Source organism: Falco peregrinus, chromosome 6, assembly GCF_023634155.1.
Source record: "Falco peregrinus isolate bFalPer1 chromosome 6, bFalPer1.pri, whole genome shotgun sequence".
NCBI lineage: Eukaryota > Metazoa > Chordata > Aves > Falconiformes > Falconidae > Falco > Falco peregrinus.
This window is the reverse complement of record NC_073726.1, coordinates 59,142,718-59,167,118: the sequence shown is the minus strand read 5'-3', so window position 1 is coordinate 59,167,118 and position 24,401 is coordinate 59,142,718. Positions and strand designations below refer to the sequence as shown.

The 24,401-nt window shown below is 50.6% G+C and overlaps 2 protein-coding genes across 5 annotated transcripts in view; both read right to left on the bottom strand.

The window, feature by feature from the left end:
- The window catches only part of RAC2 (Rac family small GTPase 2), a 61,645-nt gene extending 39,281 nt beyond the window's left edge, over window positions 1-22,364 (bottom strand). Inside the window, exons 1-7 of one of the 4 annotated variants that reach the window (XM_005232874.4) lie at window positions 22,158-22,364; window positions 19,083-19,154; window positions 17,242-17,359; window positions 15,631-15,693; window positions 14,788-14,947; window positions 13,389-13,523; window positions 12,386-12,646 (exon numbers count right to left, since the gene is read on the bottom strand). In XM_005232874.4, the coding sequence (XP_005232931.1) occupies window positions 13,393-13,523; window positions 14,788-14,947; window positions 15,631-15,693; window positions 17,242-17,359; window positions 19,083-19,154; window positions 22,158-22,192 (579 nt within the window). In that variant the 5' untranslated portion in view covers window positions 22,193-22,364 and the 3' untranslated portion in view covers window positions 12,386-12,646; window positions 13,389-13,392. Of the gene's footprint in view, window positions 1-12,385; window positions 12,647-13,388; window positions 13,524-14,783; window positions 14,948-15,630; window positions 15,694-17,241; window positions 17,360-19,082; window positions 19,155-22,157 lie in introns of those variants that run through there. The other 3 variants (XM_027780359.2, XM_055807607.1, XM_055807608.1) reach the window with 3 other exon arrangements.
- Window positions 316-9,971, bottom strand: SSTR3 (somatostatin receptor 3). The gene is made up of 2 exons (XM_005232872.3): window positions 9,176-9,971; window positions 316-6,172 (listed from the first exon to the last, which is right to left on the bottom strand). Exon 2 carries the CDS (start codon window positions 6,115-6,117, stop codon window positions 4,912-4,914), a length of 1,206 nt encoding a protein of 401 aa, XP_005232929.1. The 5' UTR covers window positions 6,118-6,172; window positions 9,176-9,971; the 3' UTR covers window positions 316-4,911.
- Window positions 22,365-24,401: the final 2,037 nt, after the last annotated feature.

Genomic DNA, 24,401 nt, shown 5'->3' with positions numbered 1-24,401 from the left:
TCCCAGTCTCCTTTATCCATTGGCTACCCCATTTCAACAACAGATTGACGGCTTGCTGCCCCCTCCCCACACCCCCTTCTTCCAAGGTCCTATACAATGACTGAAGCACAACGCGGCCTGAGCAGTTCTTTTGCCTGAGCTGAGCCGCAGCATTTCCCTGCTGATGACAAATGCGGCAGCTCCCTAACAACAGCTTCAAATGACATTAAATGTGGGCTGTGTTAGTAACAGCCTGGAAACGCACCCTGGCCTCTCCCCGCTGGAACACCACCACCCACCCACCCCCAATCGTCATTTGCTGCCCTTACCGTTTCTCTCCTGTGCAGAGCAAAAGGGTCACATTGAGTGGGTTCAAAGCTGCCCCAGGCCACTGTTGGGCTGGCAGAAATCTGCTTGGGTGTGCATGTATGGTGGGTCTGTGTGTGGGTCCCATTTTCAAGGTCCCATTGTCATCTCCCAGTTTTAGCCCATGCCTGCACTGTATATGGAGGTGTATGTGCTATGTTCTTCCGTTCATGCTTAGGCCAAGAGGTACGTGCATGTCTGGGTATGTGTGCATCTGTGTGGGTGGCCACATATGGTCTCATGCACACATAAATATACTTGAATCAAAGCACTCAGAGACGTGAATATGCATATATATTCATACACATTCACACAGTCACATGTACCCCCACACACACGCGTGCAACCACATCAATACTCATTTATATGCATGTATACACATCACATACATATGCCTCTATATCTGCCCTTGTGCACTCTTGTCATGTGCGTATAAACTCCCTGAGCGGCTGGCAGAACGGGCTCTCCGTGTCTCTAACACCCTGTCTATGATCAAACGTTTGCTGGGAAGAGGCACTGCACAATGCTGCTGAAATCACTGCGGCCCTAACTAGTCTTGCAGCTTCAACCTCTACGTGATGAGAATAAAACCTTTTGTGCAGCGCAGGGCTTGATGGAGCCCTTATCTCCACGTCTCTGCACCCAGAATAGAAAAATCCATTTCCATATCTGACTGGAACAAATCCCCCTGAACATGTCCAGAATTTCACTTAGCCACTGCGCACGGTCCTCATGGCCTCTGGGTTGCCCGGAGTCAACCACACCATCATTAGGAGAGGGATCATAAGGGTGGTCAGATTAACGCTGCTACCACAGACAAAGCTGAGGATTCACCAGGAGGGAGACAGAGCTGAGGAGAGGGGCAAGGGTCAGGAGGCAGCAAGGTACTGTCCGTCGTTCCAAACGTCTGTTCCTATAAAAAACAGCCTTTTAATCAGTGGTGACAGTTGGCAGGTTTTTGTAGCATTTGTTTTCTCCTCATGAATTTCAGACAAAAAATACCTTTTCTTTTCCCTCCCTCAGTCTCATTTTTAGTTTGTCTCCATTTCTTCCCCCGATTTGTCACTGAGAAATAGGATGCGGCATACAGGGGAGAAGAAAACACAAGACAGAAAAATATGATGCTTATGATCCTTTTCTTTTAAACTCCTGTTTAAACTAAAGACCCCCCATTATTTTGCAGGTCTCTCCAGAGCACATTTTGTTTTTCCCAGCAGGCTCCCCCGCAGAGCTGCCTTGCTAGTGGGCTCAGACTCCATGTATCAAAATGATGTCTCCTTGGCACGCTTGCTTGGTGCTGGCGTTGCAGTGCTTGGGCTTTTCAAAGATGCAGGTATTTTAAGAAGCCAACCAGTTGGTGGAGTTTCTTGAGTGGTGACTTGCAGCAGATGGAGCTGCAAAGGCTTGCAAAATGAAGTCTCAGCTCCATTCAATGGTGAAGGAGAGCATCTCTGTTAAGCTTGTTGGCAGCCAGGGAACTCCCCCATCTCCCCACAGCAGCTGGGCAGCCACTCTGCAGAGAAGGAAACCCTTCCTATATCTGCCTACCACCCATTTGAGCTGCCTTCTGCAAGGTCCTCATTCACTGTCTCATACCTTCTTCAGTGCCTGGTCATCAACCACAAAAAGTGTTCCATGCTCCTCACCTAATACCATTTCTCCCCTGCCCTACAGTGATTGCTATGCCAGTGGTGCCCAGCATTCACCTTGCCCTGCTCCTCACTGCAAGAGGAGCAACACAGACCCCCGTTTAAAGTGCTGTGTTGTCCATCTATCTCACCACTTGATAGCCACACCTTTTAAATTCCCTGCTGTTTGCTGCCCCTTGTACAGGCAGGAGCTTTGGCAGTTTGTCTTCATTCTGCTAGGATTTCTTGATTGTGCCTCATCCAGTAGATGCAGTGGGAGCTCCCCAAACCAAAAAAAAAAAAGGCTTTTTTAGTCCACAAGACTGTATAACCCGTGCTTATGAATAATTTGGCTGCTTTTCTCACTGGGGCCTAGAGTGTGGGCAGCTGATGCATGGGTGGAAGGAGGAGGAGATGTGAAGAGGTAGCAGAGGATAGAAACTGGCTACCAAGCACTTTCTTTTCCCCAAGAGTTGAGCCTGCACTCCTGGGTGTCTGCCCATGCTCAGGGCAGCAAGCACACTTTGTAAGAGGAGCTAAGCAATAGCTGTGTGGTATCACTGGTAGCTCAGCTCCAGAGGTTGAGCCTATAGGCATGGACAGCTTGGCACCAGCAATCCAGGTTCAAAGAGGAAACAAGAGGATGGAGCATTCGTAGGGACAATCTTTCTCTGTCAGCTGTACCAGTGGCTGAGAACACAGCTGAATGTCTTTTGCTTGGTCATGTTTGCAGTCCTTCCCACCCTTCCTCTGCTCTCTGGCCTGGCTGTGACATGTCTCCTTACCTGAAGCCCTGTGACACTCTTTTCCTGAACTTGGGTGCCCTACACTGCAGTTCTCCTGATGCCTGCTAGGCCTTCGCTTCTTCTTATGTCACCTTTGGGTGACCTTGTCTCCTGCTTCCTCATGAAGTGGTTCTGTTCCTGTCATCCTCAGCTGCTGCAGCTTGTTCTGCTTCCCAGTCCAGGGCTTTTGTCTTCTGTTCCAGCACAACTGATCCCATGCTATCCCTTCACATCTCATGTCTTCTCTCAAGTGACCTGTGAGGAATCTTTCCATCACCCAACCAGCTCTTGTCACTGACCCTCCACAGACTGCCACCTCCAACATCTCCTGACGTCAGGGAGGCATGTCTCCTCCTAGTGGGTCCCTCCTTCCCATTTCTCAAAATTATTTGTGGAGAAAAGTGCCCGAATACAACCAAGGGCTCTAGTATAAGAGTCATCTTTGTGGCTGTAGCTTAGCAACAGCATTCATGGAGAAGTTCAAGGTATAGGGACGGAGATTCAGCAGAGCCTGCAGGAACAAAGTCAAAGTGGAGAGACCTACTCACCCTTGTACATTTCTGCCCCTCTAGCCTGCACACTTGGATGGGCCCACCCACAACTTCCCTCCGACAGCCGATGCACAGAAACAAGCACTCATTCAGCACTCACAGCAGCACACATACTCTCACATTCTTACCCAAGCATTCACATGTGCACACGCACACATTTCCATACATACTTGCATGCCTACACAACCATATCTGCACTTAAACATCCCACAATTACATAACCACACTTCCTCATCTATGTTTGTATACACTTACACGCATGCTTACCCCTTCATGTACATTTGTACACATTTATATGCACCCCACAGCCACACACAGATTAGCATCAGTGCTCAGCCCATGCATGTCTTCCACTAGCCCTGGCTCCTTGATCTCTGATCCTGTTTGGCCATTCTCATACATGTGCAGTCCAGTGATCAAACTTGCCTACAACCACCTTTGTGTGCATGCAGACACACCATTTCTCTCCATCCTGGGCCAAATATTCTAACATTTCCCACAAGACAAATCAGTTCCTCCTATTGCCCAGACTCCTGCAAACACAGCTCTCACATGCTGGAGATCCCCCAACCTCCCTCTGCTCCCTGCCGCCATCTGCTACTGATACATGCCTCGATCTCCTGCACCAGCCAAACATTAATCTCTGCAGAGATCAACTCATTTCAGAGGCATTGTGTATTCTCAGGAGAGCCAAATCTATGGCACCCCTCTTCCCTAAACACACAGAACTGTTCTGCCCAGTTGGCCTTTTAAGTTCAAAGGCTGTTTGTTTATTTACAATAAGGCTTAGGGAGAGGAAAGGGGAAAGGGCATTTCAGCTTGTAGGAAACCCTGCCTCCAACCCATGCCCTGTTGTCTTCTCCTCTACCCTTGTTACACCTTCCACCAGGATGCAGAGGCACCAGGAAAACCCTGAAGAATTTGAGATGCAGAAAAGAAATGTCCCATTTGCTCTCCCAGGTAAGTCTCATCCCCCTACCCAGAGTCCATGAGAGCCCTGGAAAGAAAGAGGAGGCTTTGAGCAGTCAGAGTGGTCTCCAGCCACGATGAGCATGGGTAGGAAAGTTGTCCCCAAGGCTTACTGGAGAGCTAGAGAGGGGTCACCCGTGCATGTAACTGGCTCGTATGTCTTTGCTGCAGACATTGTTCCTTCCTGTTTTTCTTACAGGGTAAACTACTTCTCGTGTTTATAAGGAAGATAATCAAGGCACTGGGATGCCTATTTGTTGTATATGTCATTTAAGGACTTCCTTGAGGTGCCTCAGTCAGATGGCAGATGATGACCTTCACAGTTGGGTCATCTAAGGACAAATCATGCAGTCTAGTGCTGACATTGCTTTCTCTATACTGTCAGTGCCCATCATCTCTTCAGCTCTCCCTGGGTGCAGTCCTTCCTTTACCAAACCTCAGGTGTCCCTTCCAAAGCCAAGAACAATGCCTTGTGTCTTCCACAAGATTATGGAGCTCTCTTCATTTTTAAGCAGTCTTGGACTTTAATATTCCCTTGTATCAACACCTCCTATTGCCTTTGAGGTGGAAAAGCACGGAGGGTGAAGGGGGTCCCATGTCCCAGTGTGTCTGTCCCCTGCACCGTCCCTTTCATCATAAATAACTGACATGCAACTTGTTGCTCTTTTCACATCCCACAGGCTCTTCAGGGAGTGGTTTTTGCTCATTGCTTTCTCCTTCCCTACTGCTTAGAGGGTGCTCCTGCCTGTCATTACCATTCTGGGTGATCTTGCTGATCTCACCCTCTTCCCCTTCATCATCAGTCTTCTCTGGGGGGCACGCTGGCACCTCCTGGCTCTGGATCCGGCGGGATGGCCTGAGGATGGCCCTCCGGAAGCCCTGCTTGAAGCGGTAAGAGAGGAAGCCATAGATGATAGGATTGGCACAGCTGTTGGCATATGGCAGCACCACCACGAGGAAGTAAACGCCAAAGAGGGATGGCTCCTCTGGCAGTGGGCAGACGACATTGATTATGTTGAGAACATAGAAGGGAAGCCAGCAAAGGACAAAGACGGCCACAACAGCCACCACCATGCGGGTCACTCTGCGCTCTGAAAGCTTGTGCTTGGAAGACAGAGCCCTCACCCGCCTGCCAGAAGAACGAACCTTCACAACGATAAGAAGGTAGCAGAGACAAATCACCAGCAATGGCCCAAAGAAGCCCAGGGTGGCAGTGTAGACAATGAAGCCAGCTCTCCACACCGAGGCAGGCTCTGGCCACTGGATGTGGCATGTGCTCATTCCTAAAGGGACGTCCGAGAAGATGACCACGGGCAGCACCACTACAGAAGACAGCACCCACACAGTTGCACTAACGGCCTTGGCCACTCGTGCTGTCCGCCATTTGGAGGACTTCCCTGGGTGGACCACGGCCAGGTAGCGATCAACACTCATTACTGTCAGGCAGAAGATGCTGGTGAACTGGTTGATGGCATCCACAGCCATCACCAGGCGACACATGAAAGACCCAAATGGCCAGTAGGACAGGGCATTTTGTGCAGCCAGGAATGGCAGGCCCAGCATGAAGAGCTCATCAGCTAGGGCCAGGTTCAAAATGTAGACGTTGGTCACCGACTCACTCACAGAGTGCCGCAGGACCACGTAAATGACCAGAGAATTTCCAGCCAGCCCCACCACACAGACAATGAGGTAGACCAGAGGGATGAGGACACCGCTGACAACCACACCAGGGCTGGCGGTGGTGGAGCTGTTGGGGGTGGTGAAGCCTGCCCAGCTGCCAGAGGCATTCCCCTCCTCTGACACTGCCGGCGTGGGGAGGCTGAAAGCAGAAGTGTCCATAGCAGAGGCAGGGAAAAGGGCAGTGGGCAGTGTCCTTGCAGGATCAGTTAGCAATCTGCAGGTGAAAGGAGAAAAAAGCCATTGATACTGAGGACATGAGAGCTGAACAAAGCACAGATAAAATCACCACATGAACTGCATGTAAGTGTGGACAGGCATGGGAAGTCGAGAAGAGTTTGTGGATGCTGGCAGCTGCTGGAAGATGTAGGACAATGTCGACCTCATCTATTCCTGGAAGGCACAGTGGGCATGAAGGGACAAACAGGGCCATGGCTCAACATGGGCCAAGGGATCCTCTCCTTTGTGAAAGAACCACAGACTAGGATAGGGACAGGGATATTTCTAACTTTCTGCTATTGGCACCGATACTGAGGACATAGTCATGAGGGTCCTGGTTCTCATTTATGAGTGGCAGGTGCCTCATGAACAAAAGAGGGAAGAGCATCCAGTGACAAAGTGCCATTCCAGCTCTGGCTTCCCCGTTCACTGAGTGTCCTCCTGCTTGCTGAAGCTCTTTTTGGACTGGCCAGGTTATTGTGGGGTTGTTAGCCCCACCAGCAGAAATGAAAGCACTTCCACTCTCAGTCCAAGCCAGGAGGCTGAGCTCAGCACCTGAGCTGGAGGGTAACTGGTTTGTGTTATGTCAGTTTGAGAGTAAAGGAAAAGCCAGATTATTCCGGGTACCAAGAAGGATCAGTGCAGATCTCTCTTGTCTTTTTCTCGTTTTCTCTCTCTCTCCTTCTGCACCCTCTGACACACCGCTAATGGAAGAGGCTCTGCCTGCCCCAGCTGCTTGCAACACCAAAACAGTGTCCCAGCCTTCCTAATTTGAGGTGCCCGATTGCCCGTCACATCAGGGTTTGGCATGGAAACAGCACTCAGCTCACCTAGAGAGAGCCTTGAACAAACAAACTGTCTGTTCACCACCAGCTCTCTGCTGACACTGGGTGAGAAGCTGCAGGGAGAGAAGAGACAGATAAGGGAAGGACATGCTTTCTGTCTTTTGTCAGGGCTCCAGATATGTGAAATACAGAGCCCAGGACATACTCCAGACCAGAGACACCCTGACAAACCTTATGCAGGGGAGATCTGTGATGCTTTCAGGATCACTCCAGCTCTGGCAAAATTTTCTGGAGGTGTGGAGTGACAGGGTCATCCTTTTGATAAACTAGCTCCTTGGAAGGGAGGATGACTTCATGGAAGAGAACAAGGACCCTGAGGTTCACCTTTACCCATCCCAACAAATCTCTTAGGGCTCTGAAGCTCTTTTGTTATTGAAATGAAAACTGGGGGTCTCAGAGGCAAGTATATTAATGACTTTCAGGAGGCCAGAAACACTCTGGAGACTTTTCTCCCAGACAGGGTTCTCTGTACCATCACAACTTTCTTAATATTACAGATTTTCTTCTTTTTTTTTTTTTTTTTTTTTTTTTGTAGATGTCATTCCAGCTTCTGGAAACCTTAGGGGAGACTTGGAGACTTGAGCTTTAGATGGATTCCCTGGATATCAGATCGGCAAACCCAACAGAATCCACAAATGTATCACATCTCATGCTAAAAAAACTTTGTGTGATAGGCCCCATAAAAACACAGTTGGGCAACTACGTCTTAAGGCCATTTCTGTAGGGTATTGCATACATGTTTCCTGCTATACTTAAATGAGCTTTAAAGTACTAGAATTGTTTAGACTTCTTTTTATTTGCAGGTGCCTTGGGGGGTGACACACTGTCCGGATGGAAGCGCATTTCTTGGAGTCCTGCAGTACTGTGTTGTCCCACATCATGAGTGGCTTCAATGAACGGGCAGAGTAGGAAGTGGTTTGAAATTACATTTCTAAGCTCGAGGATCTTTACTCTGACATTTTTTTCCAGTGCTGTTCCAGTGACGCAAATCATTTGTTGGAGGAAAGGGGAGGGCAGTGGCTGCTCTGAGGGCAAAGATCCCTGCAAAGAGTGGCAGAGACCAGAACAGTATGTTCATAAAAAGATGATCTTCTAAAAGGTGGAGACATAGTTAGGAATCCTCTTGGATGTTCCTCCTGCATGCAAAAGAACTTCCCCCCCAAAAAAAGCATTTGAAGACAGAGCCCCATGAATATCAAATATGGATGGGGACACTCATGCTGGGGCTGAAGAGCATTTGGGGAAGTGTCTGAGGTCCAGACCTCAAAGCTGATTGCTCAGGCTGTGATTTAACAATACAGTAAATCCAGCTTCAGTGCTCCAAAAGCCCTCAAAATGCTAAGGCATGCAACACAAAGCACTGATTCACTATAAACTCATTCTCCTGCTCAGACAGCTGCAGTGGAGGAACTCTGTCTTTAAGCAGGCGTGGTCTTGTGCCATTCTAACTTTGTCGAGTACCATCTACCAGTTCAAATGCTGCTGCATCACACATTCTGGTTAATTTGACAGAAAAAACACCGGACACCAGTGCCTCAGCTGGGTTGGATCCACTCTGCTGGCTGCTTTGGCAGCACCTGCATAGGTAGGAATTGATGAGGATCCTTGGGCTCTGACTAATAATGTCTTGGCATCTGCTTGGGGTCTGTCCCTGATGCAGATAGCACCTGTTGCAAAAGGCTTGGGATCCCCTAACAGGTGCTGCCAGAATATACCTGGTCCATATATCTGGAGAGCAGGAGGAAGGCAGAGAGCTAGGAATAGGTAGTAAATTGGTGCTACTGCTTTCTTTAGGGGGAAAAAAAAATATTTCTGCATTGAATGCGAAGAGGAGGTGGATGCTAAAAGCTGAGCCTGGACCTGGTTACAAAACAGGAATAGAAGCTGGGAGGGACCACAGAGTCCAACAACCTGCAGTCCCTCTTGCCACCATCCCCTCCTGTCCACCTGGTTTCCCAGGGCCCTGTTCTAGCTCAGGACTCGTCCTGCCTCACCTCGGGGCTGAGCTCTCTGGGCTGGGCTGGCAGAGCTGGGGGGTCAGGGTGGGGTGGGGGGTCGGCAGGTTTCCTTCTCTGGGACTGCAGAGTTAACTTCTGCATGGAGTCGTGCCCGCGGGAGACATCTGGGAAAAGCGGGCAGAGCCGCCTGGTACTTACGTGTCGTTGGGAGGTACATTTTCCTCTGCTTCACCGGGAAAATCCGTGTCACGTTTTCCCCCTTCCCCTTTCTCAAAAGCAACTGAGCCAAGCGGTCCCTGGAGGGAGGGGGTCCCACCGAGCACTACCGGAGACTCGAGTCCTTCCTGGCCCTGCCCATCTCCCCCTCCGTGACTGGGGCGGCACTGGGGTGGCACCGAGGCCCACTGCCGCGCCCGCTGGCGGCGGCCGGCGCTGCGGGGTCCCTCACCCGGGCCGGCGGGTCTCCCCGCCGCGCTGCCCCGGCCACCCGCGGGAGGGGGCGCGTCCGCCGGGCGCGGGCAGAGGGAGCGGAGCGGCGGCTGCCGGGGGACGGGTACCGGCAGCCAATGGGCGCCGGGCACGGGAGCACCGGCAGCGGGAGAGGAAGGAGGGGATGGACGGAGCGGAGCGGGGGGAGAGACCAGGATGGAGAATAAAAGGGGGAGAGGCAGGTGCGGGAGAGGGGGAGTGCAGCGGAGGGGAGGATGGAGGAATGGCGAGTACGGGAAAAGAAGCTGGGGACAGTGGAAGGGAGAGGGAGAGGAGGAAGGGAGGGATGCAGAGAGCAGCTCTGTGGCGGGAGAGTGGCGTGGCGGGAGGGGGGGGACTCGGCTCGGCTCCCCTAGGAGGGGGGGAGGGCTGTGGCAGTACAAAGCGCCCTGTGAATGCCCACGGGCACACAGGAGAGGAGATCCCTGTTCCGTGGATCTTGCGGACAGCACCGGTGCTGCTCGGAGCTGCAGGGACACGGCAAAGCCTTCCGGCTGGCAAGATGCTCAGGAACCGAGGTGGATGCTAAGCACACAAACCCTTGTCCCTTCTGTTCTGCCCTACAAGCACCTCCAGGTGGATGGAGCTGAGGGCAGACGGGCAAATAGGGGAGCTATCTCTCAACTCTCCCCTGGCTCCATGCACAATCTTGTATCTTTTGCACCTCTTTGGGGAAAAATCTCCAGTTCAACAGCCTCAAACTCCTCTACAAGATTTAATTTCTGCTACAAGGAGTGGGTCCAGAAGAAATGGGGCAGGGCAAGAAATTAAGCTCCTTTGTGTAAGTAGCTCTCCGAGGAAGGAAATTAGCATTTTCCATCCCATTCCCTGCACAAAATACTTCCCTGTAGTCCTCACACTCTTCCCTGCCCTGCAGCCAACATCAGTGACTCCATGTGCTGCACAGTCACCCAGCTCTTGACATTTGTCACTGCTGTTATAAGCATTTGAGCTCCTAGGGCCAGTTCCAGCCTTAAAAGAAGTAGGGAGTATCTCTGCAAGCGGAACATAGGCAGAGTCTAAAACTTGGCCTTCCAGACTGGCTTGAGCAATTTTGGCTCCAGCCAGTGCTGCTCAAAGGTGAACAGATGAAGGCAGTACAGGGCTTCAAAGCTGTCAGGATGCCTTAGCTTAGATCTTGGCCACAATGCTGTCTGGAGACACAAAGAAGAGATGAGACCTCATTGGGGAAGGAATGGCATGGGCAGCACCCCGTGGCTATCTTTGTCAGGGCAAGCATCTGCAGCACCAGGGAGGGAGCCCCCAGGCTTGTGTCTTGGAAGAAACAGAGCCATGCAACAGCAAAGCTCTACCTCTCGTAGGACTTGTTAGGAAAAGCACAGTCATAGGATCACAACTTCCAGGTCTCCAGCTCACTTCCTCAATGCTCAGAGTCCTGCCCCGTTCCCTGCCTCAGCTCCAAAAGGGTTGTGCAAACTGCTTGTATCGTGTTGGAAGGAGAGCTCCACCCAGGCACCTCCACAGGTAGGCAGATACATGAATTTTGTTTCATGCACATGGTGAGTCCTCTCTGCATTGCTGTACATGATAGGGGACAAGGCAGACTGAGAAGATAAAACCCAAGGCTTGAAAAGTGAAAGGAAGTAATAACCCACTGGGAATTCATTGATTTGAATAACATATAGGATGTTTAAGGGAGGCTAGGTCCCATTCTCAAGGGCTTCATGTCCCTTGCCTTTCCACAGGTATATGCCCACACCAGAGACTTCATTTCTGCTCTTCTGGACTTCTGTTGACACAATTAACCTTACCTTTGGATGGGGCTTGGGAAATTTATCTGGCAGCCCATGTGCAATGCAGACATTTGTGGATAGCATGTACTCCAGGGTTGCTCTGGACATTATAAGTGGATAATGTTTTACATCACTGAATTAACTGCCTTAGTCAGATCCGACCATGAATTGAATTTGCAGAAATTTCCCTGGCAGCAGGGTACCTCAGGGGCTACACTGTGGTGGGCTGTTGCTGACATTACCCATGCACCTCCTCAGTGCAGGAAGCAGCCTTTGGAACTCAGAAGTGGTGCTGCATCGAGGAGTGGTAAGCTGGCTCAACTCCACAGTTTCTCTGTGCTCTCTTAGGACTGCAGGATATTGCAGTGCAAATCATTGCACCCTGAGCCTTCCTCTCTCCTGCAAGCAGTGGCGGCAGCAGCCACCCTGTAGCACTTATTACTTCCAGGCCCCTGCAATGCATCAGGAAGGCAGGTGCTCACAGCTGCCGGATCCATAGTACTGCTGGGACCACTCTCTTCAGTTTAATTTTAGTGGCTTGGAGGTAATTTGTCTGGACTGGTGATTCATACCTTGTTCTCCCCGCTCCCCTCACCCCCCCCGCCCCCCCACCCCCTTCCTGTTCTCACTCTGCCTGTGCCTGGCAGTGTGAGTCAGTGCTGGTACCGATATGACTGCCTGTGACATGAGCTTAGGAGCGTTATGGCAGGAATGTTTTGGTGAAAGGGTTTCCCCAGAAACCTCCAGGGACAGTCCCCACAGAAAGGAGTCTGGGCCTGGATGTCTTCTCCCAAAAGCCTGCATTTCATTCTCTGTTTTGGAGAGGAGACCACTTTTCCCTTGAACATATGGATGCTGAGAAGAAGAAGGACAAAAGCTGAGGTGTAATCGCCCCACTACTTTTGGCCAACACATGGTATTTGCACTTTACTGAGGAATCCAGGGAGCCTAGCTGAGAACTGAGCAACTCGGTGCATGATTTGGGCCTCATCCCTTCATCCGATAGTGGCTGGGGCTCACTGGTACCAAGCTCAGTGTGGCGCTGCCTGAGTTGTCACTGCTGCAGGAGGGACACAGCTGGCAGGTGCCTCTGCCCCATCCGCCCTGTTGCTCACTGCTTCAGGGCTGTGTCCCCCTGGGGTGTAACACATCACTGACATGGCAAGAAGGTACAGTCTGTTTATTGGGTCTTATTCACTATGTTGTAACCTCGGAGGTCAGTGAGGAAGGGCAGGGGCAGCTGGGGTGGGGTGAATATGGGGGAGATGTGCAAATGGACAAACCAGTGCTACAGAGCCACAACAGTCTTTCAAGCCAGCGGAAGTAAAAAGCGCAATGACTGCCACAAGGTACTGAGCTCCAGGATGCTGGAGCCATCGCTCTCCTGCGTGCTGGGCAGAGCCTGGCATCAGGACAGGGCCGGGATCTGTAGCCAAAAACATGACAGACTTCGTGAAACCAGCTTGGCTATTTTCCTGCTTTCCTTCCCGCTGCCCTGGTGGTAGTGGGAGAAAGAAGGGGCAGGATCCCAACTAGAAAGCTTTCACTCTTCTCTCCCCTCAGGTTTTTGCCTCTCACCCCGAAGCCTGTCTCCTGCCTCTGCCACTTTGAGTTGAAGGGGAAGGGCAGGTGGGGAGTGTGAGGAGTTGTCCTGGGGGAGAAGCTGCTGCCTGCCAATGAACAGCAAAACAAACCCCTCCTTGAGGTGAGCAGGGCCTGGTAAGAGGAAGGGCCATTGGGCAACTGCCATGAACAAGGAACAGCTTTTTCTTTTTTTTTGCCATAGGCAGAGGCTGTGACTTCATGGCTCTCACAGCAGGTCATTCCCAGGGTGGCCTGGATACAGTTCCCTCTGTGGCACAAGGTGACAGACAGATCTCTGTGAAGGCAGAGGTGGAAAATCCTGGGCCACCCTGTACCAGGAGATGGGACAAACCTGCCCATGGGCAAGCATCAAGGAAGTGGAAGCAGTTCAGGGGTCTGTGTGCTATATCATACTATGTCCTGTCCTTTCCCCAAGCAGGACAGCTGTCTCCCTCTCTCTCTCTCTGAGGGTACCCATGCCACCAGGCACAGTAGGTCATAGGAACCCAGTGGCCCTGGCCATCTGGGTTCAGGAGCAGGAAAGTGCCCCTGGTGTCACTCCCAGGGTTCCCTTTCAGACTTACTTGCTTAGAGGAGGCTGCATGCACGTTTCTTCGTCCGTGTGGGCTGTGGGCAGAGGACTGCTCGGATGGCCTCGTCAAACACTGTCTTGAGGCCACGCTGCGTCAAAGCTGAGCATTCGAGGTATTTCACAGAGTCTGTCAGGAGGAAAGCAGGTGCTGTGATGGGGAGGAAGGTGACGGGGGTAGGCGGGGGGGTACCCAGGAGTCTGTTGCCAAGGGTACTCAGAAGAGAAACATGCAGGATGAATACTATAGATCACATCAAGCAAAAAAAGATGCACATGCCTATATCACCAACACCTTTTGAGGCTCACATCACTTGACAGCCACAATACCCTCCTCCCTCAGTGCCCATTTTACATTGTCCTGAGGCACATACACATCACCTAAACACCCCGGGTCTTGTCTTGATATGAGGTCTCACATCTCCTCAGGCTTCAAGTATCATTCAGACTGCCTGGCTTCAAACACCTCTGGTGGCATCTCAAGTCACATGGCACCTCCCTTTTGGGACTTTGTATCCACAAATTCTCAGAGCCCTTGTGCAGGAAAGCAAGGCACCTGGCTCTTGCCTGCATTGAATAAACACAGCTCAGGTGATCAAAGCCATTAAAGATTGTCAGGACACACTGCACTCACTCAGGCAGTCTTGATTTCAGGGCAAAGCCTGCCAGCTGTACAAGACCAGGGTTTGCCTGTTCTCCACCCTTGTAGCCAGAGCAGAGCCATTGCATGAGGCTGTCTATGTTATCCTGGCCAGACACTCTCTCCTCCAAACTCCTTGTTGAAAACTCCCTCCAGCTGTGTTCCCCACACTCTCTCCTGCCTGTGCGTGCTGCATCTGAGAAGAGACGTTACCTGGAACACACATTTCTGCATGTCCTGGAATACAGGAGGAAGGTGATGCCCCTGAGATGTGTGGTGGGGAAGGATGCAGATACCTGGGGTTGCATGTATAAGCCCCAGCAGTCAGAGGCAGGGACAGGAAGCTGCAGTTGCAACTCTTCCTGCGAGATGTTAGAAAACTCACTCTTCCGCCTCTCTCCGGATGTGGAGGGGAGGCCCCAGCACAGCAGCTGCAGCTTTCACAGAAAAATATTGGCCCAGAGAGAAATAGCAGAGTAAAAAGGGAGGAAAATGTGCAAGTGTATGTTTGTGTGTGTAGGATGGCGGCCAGAGAGAGGCAGAAAACAGAGGGTTGAGGCTTCCTCAAGGAGCAGATCTTCTTCCTGAGTTTCCTGAAGTGCATTTTGTCCCATGACCCTTGATGTGTCTCCCTGTGTCCCTTGGAAATACCACTGTAAGATACTTCTAGAAAAGCCTCACTAGGTTGAAGGGAAGCCCTTATCTTCTGCCTCTCTCCTTTCAGTATGTCCAAGATGTTGCCCCAAGCACATACCGATTTCCTTGGCTAGAGCAAGGCCCTGAGGATATGTAATTGGGGATAGCTTCTTCTCCTTCAGCTTCTCGATGGTGTCTTTGTCATCACGAAGGTCCAGCTTTGTGCCCACAAGGATGATGGGAGTGCTAGGGCAGTGGTGCCGCACTTCAGGGAACCACTATCAAGGGAGAAAAGATGTGAGAAGTCATGTATATGGGCATGCACAAAAGAAACAAAGAGGAACCCCTGAAAAGATGTCAGCAAGATAGCTAACAGCCTGTTCTTTCTCACAGTCTTTCAATCCAGTGTTGGGCACTACAGCCTAGCCCAGACCAGCCCTCATTGCTCAGTACTCAGGCAAAAACCCTGACATGGAGCTCAGATTCTGTTAAGCAAAAGCACAAGCTGTTCTCCACCCTTCATGGCTCCCTGAAACCCAGGGAGGAATTTGGAAGTGGTAGGAAGTTGTTCTCTTCTTTAATCTCTCCCTTCTTCCCTCACTTCCCATCCAAAGGCTGTGGGTACCCGCTTCTCATGTCCTATGGAACGGTCCTGCATCTGTGCTGTGACAGTCTTGGCTGAAAGATGCAATCAGAATATAAGCCTGTTGTCTCACAGCTCAATAACCTAGCAAGATGAGTACTAGCCCATTAATAGGGTTGGCCACCTTCTTTGAGATGACCTAGAAGACCTCTGAAGGAGGCCGATATTGTAGTTTCTTCTGACTGACACAAAAAAAGTTACTACCTCCCTGAATCTAGCTGTCCTATTAGCAATCTCCACCCACAGGCACTCTGCTTGCAAGATCACCACCAATCTCACCCTCCTCAAACCCTGATGGACCAGAATATTGTGTCTCACCTTAGCACGGACATTTTCATAAGATGCTGGGCTGACAAGGGAGAAGCAGATCAGGAAGACATCCTGTAGGCATACAACCATGGTGCAGAGTTAGGAAGAGAACATGGGGCTGCATGACAGGAGTCGGGGAGGGGAGAGAAGAGCTGGGTGTGCAGCATCCCCCCTCTGCAGCAAAGGGTCATGCGAGGGAAAGCTGTATCACAATGTAACACAGTCCTGACTGCTGCTAATTGCCTCTAGAGGAGAGAAGGATATTTGCTCCCCTGACTCGTGGTAACCATAGCCACCACTATCAGAGGAGCCAAATGTTGAACTATGAGGATGGGGTTTTTGCGGTAGGCACACTCATCCTCATGGGAAATGGCCTGACAGCATCCTGCTCATTTCTCACAGAACACCAGAGATCTTTCAGGCCAGAACAATTTTGCGTGCTGTTGAGGCAGAGTTAGGCTCAGCCCAAAAAGTGCACATGCAGGACTCAGATGAGGTGGAGTTTTGGTTACCCATGTAAGTGCTTCCCCTGGGCATGGCAGAATTTAGACTTCCATTCAAAACCAAGCCAAACCAAGCCAAGCCAAGCCAAACCAAGCCAAGCCAAACCAAACCAAACCAAACCAAACCAAACCAAAACAAAACAAAACAAAACAAAACAAAACAAAACCAGCTCTTCAGGGTTATATTTATTTTATCTAACTTCAGCTAGCTAGAACAAGGGTGTAAGGCCCAGCCTATCCATTTCTATACTTCTGCAACCATTAGAGGCAAAACCTTGGAGAACAATTCCCCCATCTATCCTTGGGATGTGTCTGGGGGCAGGTGCAAGCATGTTGTTGAGAAATGTGCCTGCTTGCACTGACTGCAGAGGGAGTAAACATCTTATACCAGGCATCCAACTTTTAGGTGGCTGAACCTAGCTGAAACAAATAGTGCCCTCAATTCCTAGCCCTTTCAGTTGCAACAGCAACATTCAGACCAACACCTGAGGCAGCAGGGTCTTTCTGAGCTTTTCAAGACGCTGCTTGGAACAACATCCTCCAGTGAAGGTGATCTTTAAACCCTGAAATCACTCTGTCAACATGGTGAAAAGCTGGTGAACACAGTAACTAAGGCATCCATTTGTTCTGCTAGTCTTGGGCTTAGCTGAGGCATCAGCAGATCATATACATTTGTCCACACACTAGATCACTTTTAAAAGGCAGAAGCCAAAATAGTGGAGTTCAAAAAAATCTGAGAAGCTTCTGCCTCAGCTCCTAATTCCCTGAGCCCCTTTAACTTCACAAAAGGAGGGTTTTTTACCAGGGCTGTGTAAGGCATCTGCCCCACACTGAAATCTATGTGATCTGGGCTTCTAAGTATCTTTGAAGATCTGAATTTTCTTTCTAAGTTACACCAGTAATGAAGTTTAGAGAAAGGCTTCAAAATACCCTCAGATGTCTTTTACCTTTAGGGTTTCAAGGCACTTGTATACTAACAGAGGGATTCTCAGAAAAGAGCAGAGAGAGTCAAGAATAGTCCTATCACTGTTTTATGGCAAATGTTGATTTTTGCAGCAGGGGGTGGAGGCATATCTGAGGGAGGAACAAGGGAGGAGGGGTGTGGAGTGTGACCCACCGTCTGCGGGTAAGAGAGTGGCCTCAGCCTGTCATAATCCTCTTGTCCAGCAGTATCCCATAGCCCCAGATTTACAGGCTTGCTGTCAACCATCACGTTGGCGGAATAGTTATCAAACCTGAAATTCACAGACATAGGCCATAGCTCAAACAGGAGAAAGAGCCCTTCCAGTAGTGTAGGTGGGATTCAGTAGGTGCACCCAGGAGCAAAGGGTTATGATTTCTCTTCTCAGCTCACTTGGGTGATGCTGGTTCCTTGTGAACCTTACAGACTTCCCACTCAACTTCAACCTCTTCCCCACCACCTAGCCGTCCTGGACAGGTGTCTGGCTCCAGCTCCACCTTTGCCACCTTGCATGCAGATCCACAAACCCTTCAGTTTCCCACTTTTTTCCCCAGTATCCTTCCTGCAACTGTGTCTGTTGTAGCCAACTCCCTGTCTACCTTCTGTGCTCTAAACCCCAGCTTTCTTCTTAAAAGTGAAGAAATGTCTTATGTAAAAAGCTACCCATGTCCCTGAAGCTCCCCCAGGGCCCTGCACTCCCCAACTCCCCTGCTGGATCTGAGGCCAATAAGCCAAGTTGTGTCACCTCAACTCTTTGACAACCCAGCATGAAATATTTGAGAACAGCTGTCAGGACTGTACGCTTGAGGGCAAAGGCTTAATGGAAAAAAAAGGATATTAAATCAATAGAGATCTTCCTCCCCTTGTCCTAGAAAACTTTATTTCCTGTTCCTTTTGGTATACTTTTTTCAGGCTAAGGTGAGGGAAACCAGTGTTAGGAAGGGACCAACACAAAGACATTGTGAAGTGCTTATGGCATACACTGCCGTCGTAAGATAAGCCATGCAGTCCAAGAGAATAAAATGGCCTCCCTTTCACATCTCCAGACACAAGCCTCACACAGCAGGAGAAACAGTGTGTGAGAATGTGTGCACAATGCATAGTCATTTCATGGCTACATGCTAGGAAGGGATGGTGCCCTTCCACGAACCAGCTTCCGAGAAAAGGTGGGTTCTTGCTGCCACAGCCATTTTTTTTGCAATAGCCATTGCAAATTGGTCTGGAGAAAAAAGTGAGGCTCTGAGTTTTCCTGCACCTGTCCTTCCCAAGGAATCTGAACCTGAGCTGGCAGTCTGACATGCTGTGCCTAGCTCCTTTTTCCACCTCCGGGAGCATGTAGTCATACTCCATATCCCAGTGGTGTGGTAGAAACACATGTGGTATGCATCCCCAAACATATCCCCATGCACTGTGGGGAAACAAATGCATCTGACTGCTCAAATTAAAGAATTCCTAAGCTTGCTCCTTATTCCAACAGTCTGCAGGTCTATTCCAGCCTTGCACATACATTCATTTGATTGCATAGGGCAATTCTACTCTGGCACTGAGCTGAATCGTGCACTTCTACCATCAGGGTTATCAGTGCCTACTCCCATGACAGCAGGTGCCTTGGACAAGGAAGGAAGTGAAGACCCTTGTCCATCCAACTGCCTTCTTTTGGGTCTGGCCCAATATTTGTGTCTTGGTGCCTCATTGTTTTGCCTAGCAGGACCCCATCTACTACTTCTAAACTCAGTTGGCAGATAGGCCTTTGGATTGATTTGTGTGGGCCAAATATCCCATTGGTACCAGGGGTTTATAAGGCCACTTGTGCTTCTGCTGAAAGGTGACAGATCTGAAGTGCAGAGGCACCTTCACTGGCTTGGCAGCCCTTCCTCTGCTGACATGGAAATTGCAACCCTGCCTTCAAAGTGCACAACAAGGGGGTTCTGCACCCCCTTTGCATCCTGCTTTCCATGCCTCCCACCCACCCCAGGACCTCTTTATGCATTACTCACACAGTGGGGATGTATTCTCCTGGGAAAGCATTAGTAGTGTAGCTGATAAGGAGACAGGTTTTCCCCACAGCTCTGCAAAAGAAAAAAAATAGCAGCAAGTCATGGTAGTGCAGGCAGTCTTGCTAGGGTGAGATGGGGATGTGGTAATCCTTCCACACCTCTAAGCTAACCCTGTCAGGAGACCCCTGAAAGCAGAAACACCTTCACAGGACCACACTGTGCATAACAATAGGTTAGACAATCGGCAGGGAAAAAGACAGGATGTCACCCAGAAGTGTTTGTTGTCTTCAAGCACGAAAGTGTTTTTTTACTGTCTGGTACAGGGATCACTCAGCTAAAACCCATCCACCCTGAGCTGGTGGTGAGAACCTGTTTTCCAGTGCATGCACAGTGCTGTACGCTCAGAGCCAGACAGGTGTACTGGGAGTACCATGACAGGGCTGCCCGGCCAGCTACAGCCCCTGAACGCAGTAACTCCTGCCTGCTTCAGCAGGTGCAGTGGCCAGGGGCTGATAGCACCTCTTCTTGACAGCCACAATGCCCAGTCTTGCCTGTCTATGGTAAGCTACGGTAATCTGCAGCATCACTCGCAGAGCGAGCTGTAAGCAGCCACCAAGGTGCCTCTCCCTGTGGCTGACGGGGGCTGCTGGTGGTGTTTCTGAGCTAGAAGCTGGTGCTTCCTCTCTTCTCAGCCTCCCCCACAGCCATGTTGCAGCAGGGTGGGGTGCAGATAAGCTGGGGTAGTAGCAGGGTCCAGAATGGGTGGGAGCATCGGCGTGAGGGTAATGGGTGAGGGGACAGTGAGACTATCAAGGGGAGGAGAAGGTGTGGTGTGCAAGGTGAAGCCTGTGGTGAGGGAAAGAAGTGGAAAGAAGCCGGAGCAAGATAAAGCAGCCAGGACAGGTGTGGGAAGGAGAGTCCTCCTCCCCCTGGGTTGCTTTCCTCCAGTCTGTGTGGCCTTGAAAACTCTGGCCATCTTGCAGTTGAAGCATGTGTGAAATGGAGGTGGTGAAAGTAACTTGCCGCCTCAGCCTACGAGCACAACCACAGGATGAGGGAGATGTCTTTCCTAAGGGAAAGGCTGGAATCCTGCCGCTGGGGATACTCCAGCCATCTCAGCTATACCTGCAAAGTCCTCTGATGCAGACAGAGCTGCAGCCCTGCCTTTTGTGTGCCCTTGATAAGCACAGCTGACATCTTCACCCTCGTCACAAGGCACCTGCCTTGGTCACTGTCCTGTGGGGCAGCTGAGGAGGAAACTGAGCTCTTCGGCACACTCTGACACTTGTTTCTTCCTTCTGACACCTCCCTTTCTTAGGTCCTCCTCTCTCAGTCCCTTCTTTCCCCCCCATCTCTCCTACTTCCTTCTTATCATAAAGATATTGAGGGAGGGCGTGGAGGCTTCCTGAAGGTAATAGCTCAGGAGATCGATGGCACCGTGAGTGGGTCAGTCATGGAAGCAGGGAACAGTTCTGAATTAGTGTGGTTGAATAAGAGAGGAACCCAAAGGGTCACTGAGGGGGTGAAGATTGCAACAAAGCTACCAAGAAAAGAGGTGAGGTTAGTGGCACCTGCTGGTTCCTAGAACTGAACTCAGGCACTGTTATGAGGTTGGTGATGTGTGATGTAGGGGGCTGTGGGGCCAGAACATCTATGGAGCAATGTGAGGGGCTTAGCTGAGTGACAGCAGAAGGTCCTGTGGTGGGTAAGGTTGAGCCAAGGCAGGGTGACATGGCTGGTATGGCTGGAAGGGAGGTGAAAGATGGTGAACCAAGAGCTCAGGGCAATGCAGGAAAGATGGACTGCTGTGTTGTAAAATGGTGAGAGGTAAGGTGCACAGAGAAGCAAAATGACAGGACGGAAGATACTTAAGATGAGTTGCATTGGAGGGGTTGAGAGCAGGACATGTTGTGGGGTTAGCCATGATATGAGGGGAATGCTGCCTTGAGGAGTCGCTACAGAATTAGTGCAATGTGTGAGGGGGAAACTGGGGGGTTAACAGGGCAACAGATAAGTGCCCAGTAGACTTGTTCATCCAGTTTTAGCTTGCAGCCTTCAGGGCACTTTTCTTAGAGGTAACGGTTTTTATTTGGGGCTCTGTCCTACCTTGTTCCTTCTTCCCGCTGCCTTGCCCCAGCCCCTAACATGTACTGTTACGTTTGCAGATGCCTTCTTCCCCAGGCAAGTTTTGAAGGAGGAAGTGACTGTGGGGAGCGGGGCTGCTGCAAATGTCTCTTCATCTGCTACCTGATAGCTGCCCCAGATAACAGTCTGGCCAGCTCCTAGCTGGGAAACGAATTAACCTACTCCATGCCAAACATGGATTTTCCTCCCCTCCCTCCCCTGCATCTACTCATCCTACAGCACGAGAAGAGGCCCTGTCCACCCCACCTCTCCCACCCCTAGCACTACTGACTGCTTCGGTTACTGATGGCTTAGATCATGCTAATTCCAGGGATCACAGGACATGGGCAGTGATGTCATCATGCTGTGAAGGCAAGGTTGTGTTACCTCCCACTTGCAAAGTGGCACATGCTTGTGCCTGTCCCAGTGAAAAGTGCTCCTCCTCCTTGCGCCCACATAAACACTTTGCCAAACAGTCTCCCCCTCACCTTGATACAGAGATAACGTGCCGAAAAAAGCTGAATGCAGAGATACTGGCAGACGTCTCATCAGGACCATAGTGCCATGCCCTCTCCCAGTCAGTCCCAGTGAGCAGATGGCTTTCAAGGAGCCATTCACCTGCAGGACAACACTTAAACCTCTCAGGTTTTAAATCTGACTCCTGCCTACAGGTTGAATCTGGCAGCAACGCCACCGCCTCCCCTGTGTGGGACAGACCTGCTCCACTTTCCATGCTCCTTCTGCAGATGCCCTTCAACATGCCCTCTTCCACACCCTCTCCAGAGGAAGGTCCCTTGCCCTGGGGAGTGAAGACCAAGTGGGAGAGGGAATGCAGTCTGCAGGAGGTCATAAGCAAAGCTAGGGAAGTGTCACCAAGCAGCCACCTTCTTTCTTGCCCCTTGTCACCACCCCTCCTTCCCTGCATTCACAGCAAATCAGCAGAGTACCTACCCGTCTCCCACCACGACACACTTGATGGCTTGCATGTCTCTGGACCCGTGGCAAAGGACAGCACCTGGGGCAAAGGAAAGTCAAGCTGAGGCAAACAGTGGGGAGACACGGGCAAATCTGGGTGTCAGTCCTTGTGCTGCAGTGAGCGGCAGGTTGCAGGGAGGAGGAAGTGGAAGAGGGAACTTTACTTGACAGTCACCCTCCGGTCTCTCCTCCCCTCCTACCACAGCAGCAGTTCTGCGGCCAAAGCCGTTAGCTGAAGGCGGGGCGTGTATGACTTCATGGTTGGGATGATGACTGCTGTATTTTATTTTTTTCTCCCTGCATGTCTCACCCACTCCCTTCCCACTCCATCCTAGTGGATGGCTGGGGGAACCAAAAACTGCTTTTACAGGGGAACTGGACAAGGGTTAGAAGCAAGGTGAGAAATGGAGGGGCAGATTTCTTCCTTCTTTATCATCCGAACTTTGGAGGAGGTGTAAGCAGGGAAGGCAATCTGAAGTGGGAGTAGTAGGGTGATGTGGGGCAATGAAGATTTTTCAGGTCTTCCCAGTGCCCGAGTGTCAATGGTGAAACATCACAAGCAACTATGCTTTCTGTGAAGGCTGCACAAGGAAGTTAAGCAGCCTCTAGGAAGCAGCAGCTTCCAAGGCTGCTCTACGCCCCCTCTCCTGTGGTGCTGCACTTGCCCACCTTCCCAGATTACTAGTGCAAAGAAATACTGTGTGAACCTGTGTGTTCACTATGAAGTGGAGCAAATGTATCAAGGGATGCAATTTCTCTCGCCTGCCAGTACTGTGAAAGCCAAGACTGGTGGACGAGAGGAGCTCCAGCACACCAGCTTCTCCCTATCTATCCTCTTCCCTACTTCTGTGCAAAAGCAGCCAGTGGGAGCTGCTGCCAGATCTCTTCCATCTTGTCATAGAACCATAAAATCACAGAATGGTTTGAGTTGGAATTGACCTTTAAAGGTCACCTAGTCCAAACCCTGTGCAATGAGCAGGGATGTCTTCAACTAGATGGTTGCTCAGAGCCCCATCCAACCTGACCTTGAATGTTTCCAGGGATGAGGCATCTACCACCTCTCTGGGTAATCTCTTCCAGTGTTTCACCACCCTCATTGTAAAAAATTTCTTCCTCATATCTAGTCTGAATCTACCTTTTTAGTTTAAAACCATAACCCATTGTCCTGTTGCTACAGGCCCTATTAAAAAAATCTCTCCTCATCTTTCTTGTAAGCCCCCTTTATGTATTGAAAGGCCACAACAAGGCATCCCCAGATCCTTCTCTTCTCTAGGCTGAACAACCCCAGCTCTCTCAGCCTGTACTCATTGTGCTCAGAAGATAAAAGAATTATAGAGCTAAGCAGCAAGGACAAGAAGAAAGCAATCACCCTAAGAAAGAAGAGACAAGGATCAGAAAGATCTCAGGAGATTCTGCTCCTTCCTTTTTCTTCTTGAAATGAGGGTCTGCCTCCTCTTCCTTCCTTCTCCTCCCATGCAACACTAAGCCTGAAAAAGTGCATTATGTGTGCACAACTGTGTGCTCCAGCCTGAACTGATGAGTGGATGAGCAGGAGATGCATTTTATAGAAGGAGGGATGTGGTGATGCAGAATTAATTAGAATTTCCAGGCTTTGTCAGAAGGCCAGTTAGACCAAGAACAGTGGGGTTTCAGCTGGGTTGTTCCTGAAGGAGGGAAGTCTGAGGGAAAGCATTTCTCCAAAGGTTGGTGACTGTTGTGCTGCTGCAGCCATGGGAGGCTGCTGCAACTGACCTGCTTGGGAGAAGAGCTCTCCCATCCATCATTCAGTGCTGGCCGTGACCCAGAAACCCTCAACTGTGGAACGTTTCCAAGTCCTGAGGCTATGTCAAAAGCACTAAGCGACCAGCTGTACTAGGTGTTCCCTCTGTGGGTGGTAGGGAAGCGGGAGAAAGGAAACCCACTGACTCCTCTGCAGGCAAGAGCAGGAACAGGCCATAGGAGTACAGGTCAGAGGAGGACAGAAGAGAGAGTCACAAAGGCTGTTACAGGGAGGAGCTGGAAAGGGCAGGCAGGTGCAGAATATGGTGTGCCAGGAGACAGGGATTCAGTCAGAAGAGAAGGCAGGTATATCTGGCTCTAGAGAGTGCTACTGGTGGATGGAGAAAAAACACTGCAGCTTCCTGGGCAATCAGACACATTGAGAGGACTCTGTGGGAGACATCTGGGTGAAAGTGAGGGCCCAGGGAGCTGGTGCTGGTG